This window comes from Choloepus didactylus, chromosome 7, assembly GCF_015220235.1.
Source record: "Choloepus didactylus isolate mChoDid1 chromosome 7, mChoDid1.pri, whole genome shotgun sequence".
NCBI lineage: Eukaryota > Metazoa > Chordata > Mammalia > Pilosa > Megalonychidae > Choloepus > Choloepus didactylus.
Genome location: NC_051313.1, coordinates 104,118,565 through 104,137,314, shown reverse-complemented (window position 1 = coordinate 104,137,314; position 18,750 = coordinate 104,118,565). Strand labels below are relative to the sequence as shown.

The 18,750-nt window shown below is 38.5% G+C and overlaps 1 protein-coding gene across 3 annotated transcripts in view; it reads left to right on the top strand.

Annotated features, from left to right (window-relative positions):
- LOC119539768 (CD2 associated protein) overlaps positions 1–18,750 on the top strand; it is a 180,297-nt gene that overhangs the window by 94,826 nt on the left and 66,721 nt on the right. For 2 of the 3 annotated variants that reach the window (XM_037843532.1, XM_037843533.1), the window contains exons 4-5: positions 7,979–8,079; positions 11,006–11,126. The exons of the other annotated variant lie outside the window; for it this stretch is intronic. In XM_037843532.1, coding sequence (XP_037699460.1) covers positions 7,979–8,079; positions 11,006–11,126 — 222 coding nt within the window. The remainder of the gene's footprint in view (positions 1–7,978; positions 8,080–11,005; positions 11,127–18,750) is intronic. 3 annotated transcript variants of the gene reach the window in all.

Sequence of the window (18,750 nt, the reverse complement as noted above, 5' to 3'; positions counted from 1 at the left end):
TAAGCTACATTTTTATACAACTGTCTTCGAGATTCATGGGTTCTGGGTTGTAGTTTGATAGTTTCAGGTATCCACCACCAGCTACCCCAATTCTTTAGAACCTAAAAAGGGTTGTCTGAATTGTGCGTAAGAGTGCCCACCAGAGTGACCTCTCGGCTCGTTTTGGAATCTCTCTGCCACTGAAGCTTATTTCATTTCCTTTCACATCCCCCTTTTGGTCAAGAAGATGTTCTCCGTCCCACGATGCCGGGTCTACATTTCTCCCCGGGAGTCATATTCCACGTTGCCAGGGAGATTCACTCCACTGGGTGTTTGATCCCACGTAGCGGGGAGGGCAGTGATTTCACCTTTCAAGTTGGCTTAGCTAGAGAGAGACGGTCACATCTGAGCAACAAAGAGGCATTCGGGAGGAGGCTCTTAGGCACAATTATAGGGAGGCCTAGCCTCTCCTTTGCAGCAACCGTCTTCCCAAGGGTAAAACCTACGGTAGAGGGCTCAGCCCATCAAACCGCCAGTCCCCTATGTCTGTGGTCATGTTAGCAACCATGGAGGTGGGGTAGGCCAATACCCCTGCATTCTCCACAGGCTCCTCAAGGGGGCTCTACATATTTTTTTGCTTGGTCTTTTTTTTTTTTTTAAATCAACTGTATGAAAAAAAAAAAACAATGTACAATAAAAGAACATTTCAAAGAGACCATACCAAGGGAGTAAGAAAAAGAAACTAACCTAAGATAACTGCTTTACTTCCAGCATGTTCCTACTTTACCCCAAGAAAGTTACCTAATATAGCAGCATTTCTGTGAACTTGTTCTTACTATATCCATCAGAAATTAACAGACCATAATCATTCCTGGGCATCCCCAGAACGTTAAATAGCTTATCTGTTCTTCTTGGATTATTGTTCCCCTTTCCTTAATTGCTGTCTATTGCTAGTTCCCCTACATTCTACATTATAAACCATTTGTTTTACATTTTTCAAAGTTCACATTAGTGGTAGCATGTAATATTTCTCTTTTTGTGCCTGGTTTATTTCGCTCAGCATTATGTCTTCAAGGTTCATCCATGTTGTCATATGTTTCACGAGATCGTTCCTTCTTACTGCCGTGTAGTATTCCATCGTGTGTATATACCACATTTTCTTTATCCACTCATCTGTTGAAGGACATTTGGGTTGTTTCCATCTCTTGGCAATTGTGAATAATGCTGCTATGAATATTGGCGTGCAGATACCTGTTCGTGTCACTGCTCTCCGATCTTCCGGGTGTATACCGAGAAGTGCAATCGCTGGATCGAATGGTAACTCTATATCTAGTTTTCTAAGGAACTGCCAGACTGACTTCCAGAGTGGCTGAACCATTATACAGTCCCACCAACAATGAATAAGAGTTCCAATTTCTCCACATCCCCTCCATCATTTGTAGTTTCCTGTTTGTTTAATGGCAGCCATTCTAATCGGTGTTAGATGGTATCTCATTGTGGTCTTAATTTGCATCTCTCTAATAGCTAGTGAAGCTGAACATTTTTTCATGTGTTTCTTGGCCATTTGTATTTCCTCTTAAGGGAACTGTCTGTTCATATCTTTTGCCCATTGTATAATTGGGCTGTCTGTACTATTGTCATTGAGTTGTAGGATTTCTTAATATATGCAAGATATCAGTCTTTTGTCAGATACATGGTTTCCAAAAATTTTTTCCCATTGAGTTGGCTGCCTCTTTGCCTTTTTGAGAAATTCCTTTGAGGTGCAGAAACTTCTAAGTTTGAGGAGTTCCCATTTATCTATTTTTTTCTTTTGTTGCTTGTGCTTTGGGTGTAAAGTCTAGGAAGTGGCCGCCTAATACAAGGTCTTGAAGATGTTTTCCTACATTATCTTCTAGGAGTTTTATGGTACTTTCTTTTATATTGAGATCTTTGGTCCATTTTGAGTTAATTTTTGTGTAGGGGGTGAGGTAGGGGTCCTCTTTCATTCTTCTGGATATGCATATCCAACTCTCCCAACCCCATTTGTTGAAAAGACCATTATGACTCAGTTCAGTGACTTTGGGGGCCTTATCAAAGATCAGTCGGCCATAGATCTGAGGGTCTATCTCCGAATTCTCAATTCGATTCCATTGATCTATATGTCTATCTTTGTGCCAGTACCATGCTGTTTTGACAACTGTGGCTTTATAATAAGCTTCAAAGTCAGGGAGTGTAAGTCCTCCCACTTCGTTTTTCTTTTTTAGAGTGTCTTTAGCAATTCGAGGCATCTTCCCTTTCCAAATGAATTTGATAACTAGCTTTTCCAGGTCTGCAAAGTAGGTGGTTGGAATTTTGATTGGGATTGCATTGAATCTGTAGATGAGTTTGGGTAGAATTGACATCTTAATGACATTTAGCCTTCCTATCCATGAACATGGAATATTTTTCCATCTTTGAAGGTCCACTTGTATTTCTTTTAGTAGAGTTATGTAGTTTTCTTTGTATAGGCCTTTTACATCTTTGGTTAAGTTGATTCCGAGGTACTTGATTTTTTTAGTTGCTATTGAAAATGGTAGCTTTTTCTTGAGTGTCTCCTCAGTTTGTTCACTTGTAGCATATAAAAACATTACTGACTTACATGCATTAAGCTTGTATTCCACTACTTTGCTAAATTTGTTTATCATATCTAGTAGCTGTATCGTCGATTTCTCAGGGTTTTCCAGATATAAGATCATATCATCTGCAAACAGTGACAGTTTTACTTCTTCTTTTTCAATTTGGATGCCTTTTATTTCTTCGTCTTGCCGGATTGCCCTGGCTAGCACTTCCAGCACAATGTTGAATAACAGTGGTGACAGCGGGCATCCTTATCTTGTTCCTGATCTTAGAGGGAAAGCTTTTAGTCTCTCACCATTGAGTACTATGCTGGCTGTGGGTTTTTCATATATGCTCTTTATCATGTTGAGGAAGTTTCCTTCAGTTCCTACCTTTTGAAGTGTTTTTATCAAAAACAGATGTTGGATTTTGTCAAATGCTTTTTCAGCATCTATTGAGATGATCATTTGATTTTTCCCTTTTGAATTTTTAACGTGTTGTAATACATTGATTGATTTTCTTATGTTGAACCATCCTTGCATGCCTGGAATGAACCCCACCTGGTCATGGTGTATGATTTTTTTAATGTGTCTTTGGATTCGATTTGCGAGTATTTTGTTGAGGATTTTTGCATCTATATTCATTAGGGAGATTGGCCGGTAGTTTTCCTTTTTTGTAGCATCTTTGCCTGGTTTTGGTATTAGATTGATGTTAGCTTCATAAAATGAGTTAGGTAATGTTCCATTTTCTTCAATGTTTTGAAAGAGTTTGAGTAAGATTGGTGTCAGTTCTTTCTGGAAAGTTTGGTAGAATTCCCCTGTGAAGCCATCTGGCCCTGGGCATTTATTTGTGGGAAGATTTTTGATGACTGATTGGATCTCTTTGCTTGTGATGGATTGACTGAGGTCTTCTATTTCTTCTCTGGTCAGTCTAGGTTGTTCATATGTTTCCAGGAAATTGTCCATTTCCTCTACATTATCCAGTTTGTTGCCATATAGTTGTTCATAGTATCCTCTTATAATTTTTTTAATTTCTTCAGGATCTGCTGTTATGTCACCTTTTTCATTCATTATTTTGTTTATATGGTCTTCTCTCTTTTTGATTTTGTCAGTCTAGCTAGGGGCTTGTCAATCTTGTTGATCTTCTCAAAGAACCAACTTTTGGTGATATTTATCCTCTCTATTGTGTTTTTGTTCTCTATGTCATTTATTTCTGCTTTAATCTTTGTTATTTCTTTTCTTCTACTTGGTTTAGGATTGGTATGCTGTTCATTTTCTAGCTTCTTTAGTTGATCCATTAGTTCTTTGATTTTGGCTCTTTCTTCCTTTTTAATATATGCATTTAGTGCTACAAATTTCCCCCTCAGTACTGCTTTTGCTTCATCCCATAGGTTTTGGTATGTTGTGTTCTCATTTTCATTCGTCTCTATATACTTAGCAATTTCTCTTGCTTTTTCTTCTTTAACCCACTGATTGTTCAGGAGTGTGTTGTTTAACCTCTAGGTATTTGTGAATTTTCTAAGTCTCTGATGGTTATTGACTTCTAATTGTATTCCATTGTGGTCAGAGAATGTGCTTTGAATAATTTCAATCTTTTGAAATTTATTGAGGCTTGTTTTATGTCCCAGCATATGATCTATTCTGGAGAAAGTTCTGTGAGCACTAGAAAAGTATGTGTATCCTGGTGATTTGGGATGTAATGTTCTGTGTATGTCTGTTAAATCTAATTCATTTATCAGATTGTTTAGGTTTTCAATTTCCTTATTGGTCTTCTGTCTGGTTGATCTATCTATAGGAGAGAGTGATGTGTTGAAGTCTCCCACAATTATTGTGGAAACATCAATTCCTTCCTTTAGTTTTGCCAGTGTTTCTCTCATGTATTTTGTGGCACCTTGATTGGGTGCATAGACATTTACGATTGTTATTTCTTCTTGTTGAATTGCCCCTTTTATTAGTATGTAGTGGCCTTCTTTGCCTCTCAAAACATCCCTGCATTTAAAGTCTATTTTATCTGAGATTAATATTGCTACACCTGCTTTCTTTTGGCTGTAGCTTGCATGAAATATTTTTTTCCATCCTTTCACTTTCAGTTTCTTTGTGTCCCTGTGTCTAAGATGAGTCTCTTGTATGCAACATGTTGATGGTTCATTTTTTTTGATCCATTCTGCGATTCCATATCTTTTAATTGGGGAGTTTAATCCATTTACAGTCAATGTTACAACCATGAAGGCATTTCTTGAATCAGCCATCTTCCTTTGGTTTATGTTTGTCATATATATTTTTCCCCTCTCTCTATTAATATCCTTTATTGTACCCATACCAAATCTCTTTAGTACTGAACCTTTCTCCAAGTCTCTCTGTCCTGTCTTTGTTTCTCTGTCTTTAGGGCTCCCTTTAGTATCTCCAGTAGGGCAGGTCTCTTGTTAGCAAATTCTCTCAGCATTTGTTTGTCTGTGAAAAATTTAAGCTCTCCCTCAAATTTGAAGGAGAGCTTTGCTGGATAAAGTATTCTTGGCTGGAAATTTTTCTCACTCAGAATTTTAAATATATCGTGCCACTGCCTTCTTGCCTCCATGGTGGCTGCTGAGTAGTCACTACTTAGTCTTATGCTGTTTCCTTTGTATGTGGTGAATTGCTTTTCTCTTGCTGCTTTCAGAACTTGCTCCTTCTCTTCTGTGTTTGACAGTGTGATCAGTATATGTCTCGGAGTGGGTTTATTTGGATTTATTCTATTTGGAGTTCGCTGAGCATTTATGATTTGTGTATTTATGTTGTTTAGAAGATTTGGGAAGTTTTCCCCAACAATTTCTTTGAATACTCTTCCTAGACCTTTACCCTTTTCTTCGCCTTCTGGGACACCAATGAGTCTTATATTTGGACGTTTCATATTATCTATCGTATCCCTGAGGTCCATTTCGATTTTTTCAATTTTTTTCCCCATTCTTTCTTTTATGCTTTCATTTTCCATTCTGTCATCTTCCAGGTCACTGATTCGTTGTTCAACTTCCTCTAGTCTTGTACTATGAGTGTCCAGAGTCTTTTTAATTTGGTCAACAGTTTCTTTAATTTCCATAAGATCATCCATTTTTTTATTTAGTCTTGCAGTGTCTTCTTTATGCTCTTCTAGAGTCTTCTTGATTTCCTTTATCTCCCGTACTATGGTCTCATTGTTCATCTTTAGTTCTTTGAGTAGCTGCTCTAGGTGCTGTTCTCTTCTGGTCTTTTGATTTGGGTGCTTGGGCTTGGGTTATCCATATCGTTTGGTTTTTTCATATGCTTTATAATTTTCTGTTGTTTTTGGCCTCGTGGCATTTGTTGAACTTGATAGGGTTCTTTTAGGGTTTGTTGACCTATTGAAGTCCTTATCTCTAATTTATCAGATCTACAGCTTCGTGGAGTACACTTTCTCTAACTAACCAGCAGGTGGCGTCCACTAGCCACCTGTTCTCCACAAGCCAGTTCTCCCCTGCTTAGCCTTTTTGGTGAGTGGGGGAGTGAGTCTTGTGGGGCCCAATTGGTGTACCAAGCTTGCGTGTGTAGTTGGTGTTGCCTGCCCTGTATGTGGGGCGTGTTTCTGGGCAGTCGGGGAGGGGGGGGTGGCCCTAACAATCAAATCTCCCTGATGATCCTAGAGTTTTAACGCTGCTGCAATAGTCTAATCCTTCAGTTCAGTCCTGCCACAGTTTGTCTCTGCCACTGACCCACAAGTCTTTGGTATTGGCGTATGGCTCCTGAGACTTGCAAGTGGGCCCCTCTTCCAGGCTGTGCACCCCGGGTCCTCTGTTGAGGGATGACTGTGCTATGTCACAGGTGAGTGCCGTCCCCCCAGGGCAGTTCTGGGCTGCTGGGCTGTGTAGGGAGGCTCCCAGTCTGCTCAAATGATAGCTGAATGGGGCTTTGTTAATTCACACTGCTCCACCTTCCCAGCTCTGGGACAATCAGCTGAGGTTGCAGGGAAGGCTAATGTCCACGCCCAGTATTGTGGTGTGTGCCTGTTATTTGAAGCACTTCCGTCACACTGGGTTGTCTGGGGCAGCTCTGGGCTATGGGGCTGGCGATGGGCAGGAGTGTTTCCTGTCCACCAGGATGGTGGCTGTGAGCAGACACCCCCCTTTTCTTGGGAAGTTGTGGTGTTTAGTGAATTTTCCCAGCCACTGGATTATTGCCTTTTGTCTCAGAGCTCTCTTAGTTCTGCTCTTGACTTGACGTGCCCAAATTGCAATTCTTTGAATCTTTCTGTATTGGGCTTCTTAGAGTAATTGTTTTAGAAAAAGTAAAAAGGATTAAAAAAAAAAAAAACAAAAAAAAAAAAACGGCCCTCCTCAGAGATCTAATGGGTTATTGAAATGCTAATAGACACAGCAACCAGGGCCATTAAGGATAGGTCCACAGGGCAGAGAGATCAGCTTTTCTTCGGGATTTGCATATGCGCCTCAAGGCCTGAGCTCCGCTCTTCCCCTTTCTGTGTTCACCAGAACTCCAAAAATCCTCTGCTTTTATTTTGGAGTTTTTCGTGTTATTTTTTTTTTTTTTTTTCTATGCCTGTCTCCTCTCTGCTGGGCTGGCAGCTCTCAGATTCTCCGGTGTCTGGTCTCAGTCTATCTATGGTTGGAATCTGGATCAGTAGAATGAGTTTCCGATAAGAGCAGCCACTGCAGTTCTCCCTTCTCCTTCCCGGAGCTGACAGCCCCTCCTCCCACGGGACCGAGCCTGGCAGGGAGGGGCGCGGGTCCCCTGGCCGCAAAAACTTAGATTTCGCTGATCTCAGCAGTTCAACATTTTCATGAGTGTTGTATGAAGTATGCCACAGACAGATTGCTCTGTGGTGTCCAGTCCACGCAGTTCCTGGCTTTTTACCCACTTTCCTGGAGGAGTAACTAAAACCTACAGCTCACCAGTCTGCCATCTTCGTGTATTTGTTTTTAACTGTCAGAAAATAGGTGTTTAAAGATAAAATAAATCTTAGATTTCTACATTTTGCCTCTTAACCTAGACACTCTTAAAGGTAGAACATTTCAAGTATTCCTAGACTTTCATCAGGAAGTAGTCTAAAAATAGTGGCCTGGAGAACTTGTCTATGATAAATTTGTTGCATCAATAGCATCTTTTCTTATTTGTGTTTCTAGTCACAAAATTGACAGTGTAATTAGTGAGATCAGATTTATTGTAATAAATTTCATTGCCAGTAGCCTTATACTTTATTTGTAGTTGACTTGAATTTATTTAGCAATCAGTAGACAGCTAGTGTGGGGGCAGGGTGGGAAGGCAGCCAGGTTGGATTGTGGTTAGCTGTTTAGAATACTCATATGATCTGCTTTTATTCATTCATGTAAGTTCTATGAATTTAAACACAATATATAAACAAAGGTGCTATTGTTTGTTTTAATGACCTTTTAAAACCTAACTTGTTATGTTACTTCCTTTAGAAACCAAGAAGCGTCAGTGTAAAGTTCTTTTTGAGTACATGCCACAGAATGAGGATGAGCTGGAGCTGAAAGTGGGAGATATTATTGATATTAATGAAGAGGTAAGGAAAATATATGTGTAAGAAATAAAACAGGAATTGAAATTGACACTGGGTTTTAAGAATAAAAATTTTTTGTAAGCTTAATTTTTTTCTGTGAGAATTTTTGCCAGTTTTTTTTTAATAAAAATTTTAAGGTATAGATTTGAAAATGGATATTTAATGATTTAATGTGAAGCATTATTTGTAGAAGTAAAGATTTACTCAATCCTTGCTGTATCTCGTATTTGTATTCTATATTTGCATTTGTTGCCTATAGGATTAAAAACTTCTTTTGGCTAAAAATTTCATGAAAAATCAAAATAGCCTTTCCTTTGATTCTGAAATCAAATATAAGCAACGATTGTGAAATACAAGGAGCTTTACCTTGTACAGTAGCAGAATCTTTTTAAAAGCCTTGCTTGTTTTTAATTATCATATCCAAATATGATGGAAACACATTTCTCCACGTTCTAATATCTTAGAATGAAATTTTAAAATATTTTAAAAACTTTTTCATATCTCTACTTCTGTCGTTGAAGGACTATTTAGATAGAAAGTTTTATTTGGCAGCCAAAGACTCATGTTCGTAATAGGCTTTGGTGTAACCACATGTTGTAGGGATTGATTTTTGTGTCAAAACATAATGTAATGTAATTTACCACTAATGTTAATGTCAGCTTCCAATATGTTTATACAAAAGCAATTCTGTTTTATTTCACCAGGTGGTCATAACAGCAGTTAACATTTACTGAGCCTATATTATGTCCAAAGTACTGTGCTAAGTGTTTGACATTTCTTATTAAGATTTCTCAACTACTTAATGAAGTAGGAATTCTTATCCCCATTTTAAGTATGAAGAGATTGAATCATAGTAAATATGGAATTACCTCTTCCAGTACTGTTGCTGTGTAACAAACCACCCCAAACTTAGTGTTTGGTATGAGGTGGAGTCTGAGATACTGTTTATTATGGTCATGGGTTGTGTGAGATAAGAATTCAGAAAGGGCAAAGCAGGGATGACTTGTTTGTGTTCTCAGACTAGGGTGGCCATTTGTGGCTCCTCCACTGGGCTTGGCTTTCTTACGATAAGGAGGTTTCAAGAGTTCCAGGGTAGTCAGATTTATTACATGGCAGTTCAGGGCTCCAAGTGCAACCATTTCAGTGAATATAGTGAAAGTTATGTTACCTTTTATAATCTCGTCTTGGAAGTGATGCAATGTCATTTCACCACATTTTATTGTTACAGGTGAGTATTAAGATTACCCAGACTGAAAGAGGAGGAGACAAAGAGGCTGCCACCTGTTGGTGGGAGGAGTGTCATGATCACATTGTAAATGAGCATGTGGGATGGGAGATCTTGTTGCAGGCATCTTTGCCAAAGTTCACGTGCCTAATAAGCAGAGAAGCCAGGATTTGATCCCTACCCAGTTCACCACTATAGTCCTCTGCTTCCTAAGAACTCCTTTAAAAAACGTAACTACCCCATTTCTGACAATTCGGGGTTTCAGGTGTAGGTAACAGTCTATTGGTGTTTCCCTTTCTTATGCCGTTTACAGTTTGGTCTGTATATTCCCCATCACAACTGGTTTGAATCACTCCCAGTCCTCCTTAAGTCTGCTAAAACAGTCTGAAATTGGTCACACTTAACTGCCTTCTTCCTCCCTCAAACCCCTTGTATTCTAGACACCTTGTATCTCAGCTAGTGTTGTCCATGAATAAATCATTTATTTTTATGCCACCATATTTTTTCGCATGCTTTTTTACCTGGCAAACTCTTACTTGTCCTTCAATATGCAGCTCTTTTCTCATTTCTTCTAGGAGAACTTTTTTGATTCTTTGAAGCTCTTCCTTTATGTTCCTACCGCATTTTGTTCATACTTGCTTATAGCACCCACTTACATTGTAGTATACCTATTATCTCATTATTTGTTCTCTTCTTAGATTGTTTTGTTCAAGGATAGGGGTTTTCCTTTCTGCAGATTTGAATCTTTTCACTAGTAGTTAATAGCATGGCTCATACAAACGATTGTCTGTTGCCTGAATAACTTATTAAAAGCTTGCATTGTGATTATGATGAGGTGGGAAAATTTTTTTTTTTAATATTTTAAACAAAAAAGATTTTTCCCCCTAGCTATGACACTTTATGTACTGCTACTAAGCTATGATACTTTGTTCTTCATTTTTCAGTGAAGAGTTTACTCTTTAAAATATTATTTTTACCCAGTAAAAGAGCTTAGATTTTGTAATAAAAGCTATACATTTTTTGAAAGTTGTAAGAATAATTTGATTAAATAGCTTCATACTCATTATTAATGAGTATAAATATTTTTCAAAAGAGTTTAGTTTTGGGGGATGGGTGGAATTGGTATACTAATAGAGCTGGGCACCTGGATTTTTAAAAATAAGTGACTCTTTTTCATACTTGGGGTTAAGAATCACCATTCAAGTAAAAGACTTCGAAATTTTCTGTGCCATTTAGAAAGTTGTATTCTTAAATTCGTCAAACATTTTTCCAAATCAAAAATTTCCAAAGACCTTACATACTAGATGTCATAATTATAAACTGAAACTCAGTAGTGTCTGAAAGAGTGACATTCCAGAAGAGAAACATTTGTTTCTTGCTATAAAACATTACACTTGGTTATCAGATATTTCTGCGAAAGTTATTTCATAGATTGCAATTGATTACAAGTTCTCATTTTAAATGTTAAAATGTACTGTTGATGTGTGATTAGTCTCATGTATGATTAATCCAGTTCACTTAAAATTTAGCCTCCTTGCTTAAAATACATTTTCTTTCTGTTGTGTTTTCTTATAGTTTTAAAGGGATTATTTTGCATCATTAACTTTTTTGCTCATTCCCTTCTGTAGCCCAGTTTTTCCCTAACAGGAAATTTTTGCTTACAAGAAATACCCTTTTATTATGTTAAGTTGTGAACTCTTTCAGGTAGAAGAAGGCTGGTGGAGTGGAACCCTGAACAACAAGTTGGGACTATTTCCTTCAAATTTTGTGAAAGAATTAGAAGTAACAGATGATGGTGAAATTCATGAAGTACAGGAGGATTCAGGTAGACTATTTTAACATTTTGAATAAATTTAAATTTAGTATATGATCTAGATTTTATTATGATTTTTTAAAAAATTGAATCTTGAGATATATTCACATACCATACAGTCATCCCTGGTGTGCAATCAGTTGTTCACAGCACCATTATATAGTTGTGCGTTCATCACCACATTCAATTTTTGAACGTTTTTCATTATCATACACAAAAAAGAATAAGAATAAAAGTTAAAGTGGAAAAGAACACCCAAAGCATCCCATCCCCCCCCATCCCTCCCTATTGACTTTTTGTCCTCATTTTTCTGTTCATCTGTCCATACACTGTATAAAGGGAGTGGGAGCCACAAAGTTTTCGTAATCACACAGTTACACAGTGTAAGGTATGTAGTTATGTAGTCATCTTTAGGAATCAAAGCTACTGGGTTGCAGTTCGACAGTTTCAGGTATTTCCTTCTAGCTATTCCAATATACTAAAAACTAAAAAGGGATATCTATTTAATGCATAAGAATAACCTCCAGAATGACTTCTCGACTCTATTTGAGATCTCTCAGCCACTGAAATTTTATTTTGTTTTATTTTGCTTCCCCTTTTGGTCCAAGAAGATTTTCTTAATCTCACAATGCCAATGCCAAGCTCATCACCACAAGTCATGTCCCACGTTACCAGACAGATCCACACCCCTGGGAGTCAACGTCCCACGTAGTGGGGAGGGCAGTGGGTTTACCTGCTGAGTTGGCTTAGAGAGAGAAGCCACATCTGAGCAACAAAAGAGGTTCTCTGGGGTTGACTCTTAGGCGCCATTTTAAGTAGGCTTAGCCTGTCCCTTGTAGTAACAAACTTCGTAAGGGCAAGCCGAAAGGTTGAGGGCTTGGCCTTCTAATTTAGCAGCTCACAATGTTCATGAGAATGTCATTAATTCCCCCTATGGGGAAATTTAATATTTGCACATTTTCCCATAGTTCTTCAAGTGGGCTTTGCAGATACATCTTCATTCTCTGCCAGAATTGTTCTGGGATGTGCTGGGGCTTCATACTAACCTGCACAAACCAACCAGACCTCACTCCCCAATCACTGCTCCATATAATTATGTTGTTTGAATAAACTGACCATACAGGTTGTGCCGGTTTGGATGTATTATGTCCCCCAAAATGCCATTATCTTTGATGTAATCTTGTGTGGGCGGATATATTAGTGTTGATTAGATTGTAATTCTTTGAGTGTTTCCATGGAGATGCTACCCACCCAACTGTGGGTGATAACTCTGATTGGATGAGTTCCATGGAGGTGTGGCCCTGCCCATTCAGCATGGGCCTTGATGAGTTTACTGGAGCACTGTATAAGCTCAGACAGAAGGAGCGAGCTTGCCACAGCCAAGAGGGACACTTTGAAGAATGCACAGGAGCTGAGAGAGGAATTGCAGAAGAGACAGTTTGAAGACAGCCATTGGAAGCAGACTCTTGCTCCGGAGAAGCTAAGAGAGGACGAACACCCCAAGAGCAACTATGAGTGACATTTTTGAGGAACTGCAGCCTAGAGAGGAACATCCTGGGAAAAAGCCATTTTGAAACCAGAACTTAGAGCAGACAGCAGCCACATGCCTCCCCAGCTAACAGAGGTTTTCCGGATGCCATTGGCCATCCTCCAGTGAAGGTACCTGATTGTTGATGTGCTTTGGACACTTTATGGCCTAAAGACTGTAACTCTGTAACCAAATAACCCCCCTTTGTAAAAGCCAATCCATTTCTGGTGTTTTGCATCCTGGCAGCATTAGCAAACTGGAACACAAGTTAAATTATATAATGTGCTATAAAAAATGTAGATCTTGCACCTAATGAACATCTTTTCCTTTAGTCCCACACAGAAGCTAAAGCTTCAAAAACACCGTCAGTATCATCCTTTACCCTTCAGTCTGATTTATCTTAGTCCTAATGTAGTCCATTTTGTTCCTATCTCTAATTGAAGTCTGATCTCTTTTTTCAGGCTCTTCTTAACATTGGCTCTATGGAGTAATGCTAGCATTCATTGCTGCTAGACTCTGGCTGAGTCTCAGGTGTCACACAGTTCCAGGGACTGACCAGGTTATACACAAACAGCTTAGCATCTCAGAGTTTAGAAGTAACCATTGCAGCTCAGGGATAGATGTAACTGCTGTAAGAGCTTACAGTCTAGGAACCTTTACAGTAAGCCTTCCACTGATAGCCTGTGCTCTCAGACTCAATTCTCAGAGATTGCACATTGTATTTAGTCCATATTACTGGGGCATTATATTTTTCTTCTCATTTCTGGTTTATTTCACTCAACATACTGTCCTCAATGTCCATTCACCTCACGACTTCTCTCCTTCTTGTAGCATGTCAGTATTCCATTCACAGATTGCCATTCCATTCATCAGTCTGTGTACCCTTAGGTCACCTCCATCCACTGTACATTGTGAAAACTGACACCAGAAACCCCACTGTGCAAATGTCCCTTCATGTCCCTCTTCAGTTCTTCCAAGTATACAACCAATAACAGGGTTGCAGGACCATAAGGCAACCCCATGCTTAGCTTCCTGTGAAACCACCACACTACCCTCCAGATGGGTTGCACCATTCTACTTCCCCACAAAGTGATTAGTTATATCCCTCTCTCCACATTTTCTCCAGCACTTTTATCCCTCTGTTTGTTTTTTAGATGGTTTTATTCACACGCATACATTCCTTCCTAGGTAAATGATCAGTAGGTTCCATGTATAATCACATAATTATGAGTTCACCCACACTGGCAGTATAAGGACATTTCCATTTCTTCCACAAAGAAAGAGGAACAGGTGAAAAAAGTAAAAAGAAAAAAAAGAAAGAAAAAAAAGGTGACAACTAAAAAGCAACAAAAGAAAAAATAAAATTAAAATACAATAAAAAAGTCAGACAACACCACCAAGAATCCCCATACCCCCCTTTTATATCCCCCTTTTATAGACATTTACCTTCGGTATATTACCTTTGTTACAGTTAGTGGAAGCATATTATAATGTTACTGTTAACTGTAAACTCTAGTTTGCATTGTTTTTTTTTCTCCAGTAACTACCCCCCCTTTTTAACACCTTGCAAAGTTGACATTCATTCTCCCTCATGTAAAAACATATTTGTACATTTAATCACAAACATTGACCACTCTAGGTTTCACTAAGTTATACAGTCCCAGTCTTTATCTTCTATCCTTCCCCCTATCGTCCTACCTGCTCCTAACCTTCCTCCCTCAACCTTACTCAAAGTCATTTTGTTCAGTGTATTTAACAATATTGTTTCCATTACTCATTATTGTGCCCCAAACCTCTCTGTCTTGTCTTTTCCTGTCTGTAGTGCTCCCTTTAGGATTTCCCATAGAGCAAGTATCTTGTTCACATACTCTCTCATAGTCTGTCTGTCTAAGAATATTTTAAACTCTCTCTCATTTTTGAAGGACAGCTTCGCTAGATATAGAACTCTTGGTTAGTAGTTCGTCTCCTTCAGTATCTTAAATATATCATACCACTGCCTTCTTGCCTCCATGGTTTCTGCTGAGAAATCTGCACATAGTCTCATCGAGCTTCCCTTGTATGTGATGGATCGCTTTTCTCTTGCCACTTTCAGAATTCTCTGTCTTTGACATTTGATAAACTGATTATTAAGTGATTATTAAGATTATTATTAATCTAATTATTAAGTGATTATTAAGTGTAGATCTGTTTGGATCTATTCTGTTCAGGGCATGTTGCACTTCTTGGATCTGTAATTTTATGTCTTTCATAAGAGATGGGAAATTTACAGTGATTATTTCCTCCATTATTCTTTTTGTCCCCTTTCCCTTCTCTTCTTGTGGGACACTGATAACACATATATTTGTGTGCTTCATGTTGTCATTCAGTTCCCTGAGACCCTGTTCATATTTTTCCATTCTTATCCCTATGTGTTCTTTTGTGTGTAGCATTTCAGATATCCTGTCTTCTAGTTCAGTAATCCTTTGTTTTGTTTCTTCAATTCTGCAGTTGTATGTCTCCATTTCATTTTTCATCTCTTCTGTTTTGACTTTCATTCCCATAACTTCTGCCATTTGTTTTTTCAAGCCTTTGAGTTCTTCTGTATGGACACCATGTCATCTTTATATCCTTCATCAGTTGTCACATTTTTCTTCAACTCATTGAATTGGTTTAGAAGATATGTTTGAACATCTTTAACTAGTTTCAGCTCCTTTATCTCAGTTGAGTTGTTGGTTTGTTCCTTTGACTGGACCATGTCTTTCTGCTTGCTAGTATGACTCGTGATTTTTTGCTGGTGTCTAGTCATCTGATTTCCTTGATTAATTTATTCTAGAGGTCATTTTCTCTGTTTAACTAGGTTTTTTTTTCTGGAGTTGGTAACTGGCTCTATGTGCCTTTTCTCTTGGCACACAGCCCTTTTTCAGTATTCTGAACTTATCTAACTCCAAATCCTGTTTCTTTTTCCTCCATCTGTTATGTGACATTCAGTTCAACTTATTCTAGATCTCTAGCATAGCTTCTTTTTAACTGATCAGAATTTCTCAACTCTCAGTTTTCTGGTTCTTGCCCTGCCTGTAGAGAAGTTGTTTTGAGGAGGGTCTCCCTAGATAGCATCAACCCTACCCCAATCAAGTTTTCCCAGATGGGGTAGGCCCCAGAGTCAGGAAGAGGGTGTAATTAGTATCAAGGTTCCCTGGGGAGAATACTCAGCAGGATGCCAGTCTTTCCTGTGAAGCCTCTTGATTCTGTGCTTTTCCTGTCCTGCCCAGCAGGTGGCACTTGTCAGTCCATAGCTCCCCAGCTACATGCAGTGGTGTGGTGCCTTTAATTCTCAGTAGTCCCTGTTCCTGTCAGGGGTGTGGTTGAGACAAAGGCTGAGGCAGAAGGTGGGCTTTAAAAAGTCCTGTTTTCCAGTCCCTGGGGCATAAGTTCTCTGAATAAGAGCTGCCACTTTTGCTGTGCCCTGTTCCTGGCTTTCCTCGGGGTAGATAAGCCTTTAGGGGAATTATCTCCTTCGCCTGAGTGTTACTTGGTCTCTCAGACATATCTTAATTTCACCCTTGCCTGTCTCAGTGCTGACAAGTGAATATTCCTGGAGTTTTCTTGAATGGGCTGCTAAATAGTAAAAGGAGAAAAAAAGAAAAAAAACCCTTTTCAGAGCCAGTCCCCAACCCCCTGGGTTCACCAATCAAGAGGTGGAATTGGTAACTGGCTCTATGTGCCCTTTCTCTTGGTGCACAGCCCTTTTCCAGTATTCTGAGCTTATCTAACTCCAAATCCTCTGTTTTCTATTTTTTTTTTACCCCCATCAGCCCTGCCTCCTCTCTGCAGAGGAGCTACCTCCAAGTTTCTTTCCTGCTCGCTGGTTTATCTGTATCTGGAGCTCATATCAGCAGTCCAAGTTTGTTAATTAAATCCACAATTTGAGCTTGCTTGGGCTCTTCTTCCCTTACTCCTAGTAGAGACTGCTTCTTTTTCCCCCAGGGAAGTGACTCCAAAACAGCCTGATGTGCCTGTGGGGGAGTGGTGCCAACCTACGGAGATTGGGAGACTTACTGTTCTATGCTACAGTCTTGGCCCTTCCACCCATTCCAGACCAGTGTTTGATGTGTGTTTGGTTGTGAAGTCCCTCAAACAGTTGTACCCGACAGTCCTTGGCTATTTACCAGCTGCCCTAGAGGATGAGCTAAATTCCACACTTCCCTATGCTTCCTCTTTGCCCTGTGCCTCCCCATCTTGCCCTACCTGCCCCTGCTTTTTTAATACAAAGGTAGTCTAATACTAGATTAGGAGGATGACTGTTTAAAAAGCAATATTATAAACTTTAGTGTTATCAGCAGATTGTGATGGATATGGAAAAACCAACCTTAACTCACATTGTGAAAAATTGATGTAGATGAATGTAGATGGATGTAGAGGGAAGCTCTTGGAATTTTAGAAAAGTAATAAGAAAATGTGTTACTTTACAGTCTTAGAATACTGTTGATTTATTGTTGGAAGTCACCTGTATAATAGATCTAATAATGAGAACTTGGAATAAAGAATGATGCATTGAGAAAAAGTTGGCAGTTAACTTAAAATAATGTATTTTCAGATAAGGGTTTCATTATTTAATTAAAGTAATAAATACATAGTTTAATGAAGGTATAAATTAGCTTAATAGGTAGCCTTAACTATGCTAAGGTTTTAGAATAAAATATATGAACTCTGGAAAGAGTGGAAGCTCATTTAATCAAGTGAGTATTTCCAAGGCTTCTGTCTGCTAAATGCTATGGTAATTTTGTGAGGGTTTAAAATCACTCCTATCCCATGTAGTCCAGAAGCTTAAAGTCTAGGCTTCTAGCAAATAAGGCAGATATAAACCCAAATTAGTATATTTAGATCACAGAATAAAATGATTAGAGTTACTTTAGGTAAGTTCAAAAAGTGTTGGAGGAAGATGTTTCTGAATGGAATACTTTGCCACTTTAGTTTACTTAATTTGTACATTTTCATCTTAGAAAAATCCCAGGAAACATTAGAAATACAGTCTGTGACTCTGACTCTTAACTATCTGCACTTGAATGGTATCTTCTGATGTCTTTTTTCCTTTCTTACCTTCTTTGCTGCTTTTTATCATAATACCTTCCTTCTCTTTCCCTTCCAATAGAAAGTCAGCTGTTTATGGCAAAGATTGTACTATGCCTAACTTTTCTTTGTTTCCCCATTGCTTAGTGTGGAGGTCCCAAAAATGTTTGAATAAAATCACTGATCTCTTTCATTTCTATTCCAAATATTCATTCATTGACTCATCAGTCATGTCACTTAAGTAATTTTTGACGGTGCTACCATTGTGGAGGAAATAATAGTGGAAGTGGAACTTTACAGTCTAGATATGGAACAGGTAATCTTCATGCCAGATTGTGCTGTCCTTTTCCTGGAGCACAAGGTAATGGTACTGGTGGTTCCTGAGGAGAGTAGATGAATCTCTGCTCTGTCCACTTAGCTTACTTGCATAGAACATAGTACTGAGAACAAAGTCAAGTGCTTGATCATTTAGCATTTGTGAGTGACTATAGTATTCCTAATCTTACATGCCATCATCATTATATAGAGTTAGAGTATTGTTTTCTTCATGTTTCTTGATTGGTAAACACCCTTGAGAAGCTGATGAAAGCTAATGCTTTTTCTGAAAAGTACATATGATTATTATATGAATAAGATTTTACATATTATTTCACGTGGTTCTTGGATCCTTTTATTTTTTTTAATAGATAATACCTTCTCATGATTCAGGAATCGCACTATATAGAGAAAGACATCAGAACATTTGTCTCTAACATGGTCTTCTTCTCTACCTCTGTTAGAAAGCAGTTTTACTTTCTTATTATCTTCCCAGCATTTGTTTATGCAAGTATACACAAAGACATATATTTGTATTTTTAATTCTTTGTTAAACCAAAGGTGGCATTCTATGCCTATCATATATACTGCAGTTGAAAGCAGTCTGAAAATCTTAGTGGCTTAAATAACCACGTAGTCACTTAGTAACTCAGGCTGATCAAGGCTCCTTTCAATACATACTTTAATGCTCACAGCATCAGGGCGAGAGCATGGCTTTTAAAGCTTCTGCCCCAAATCAACACATTA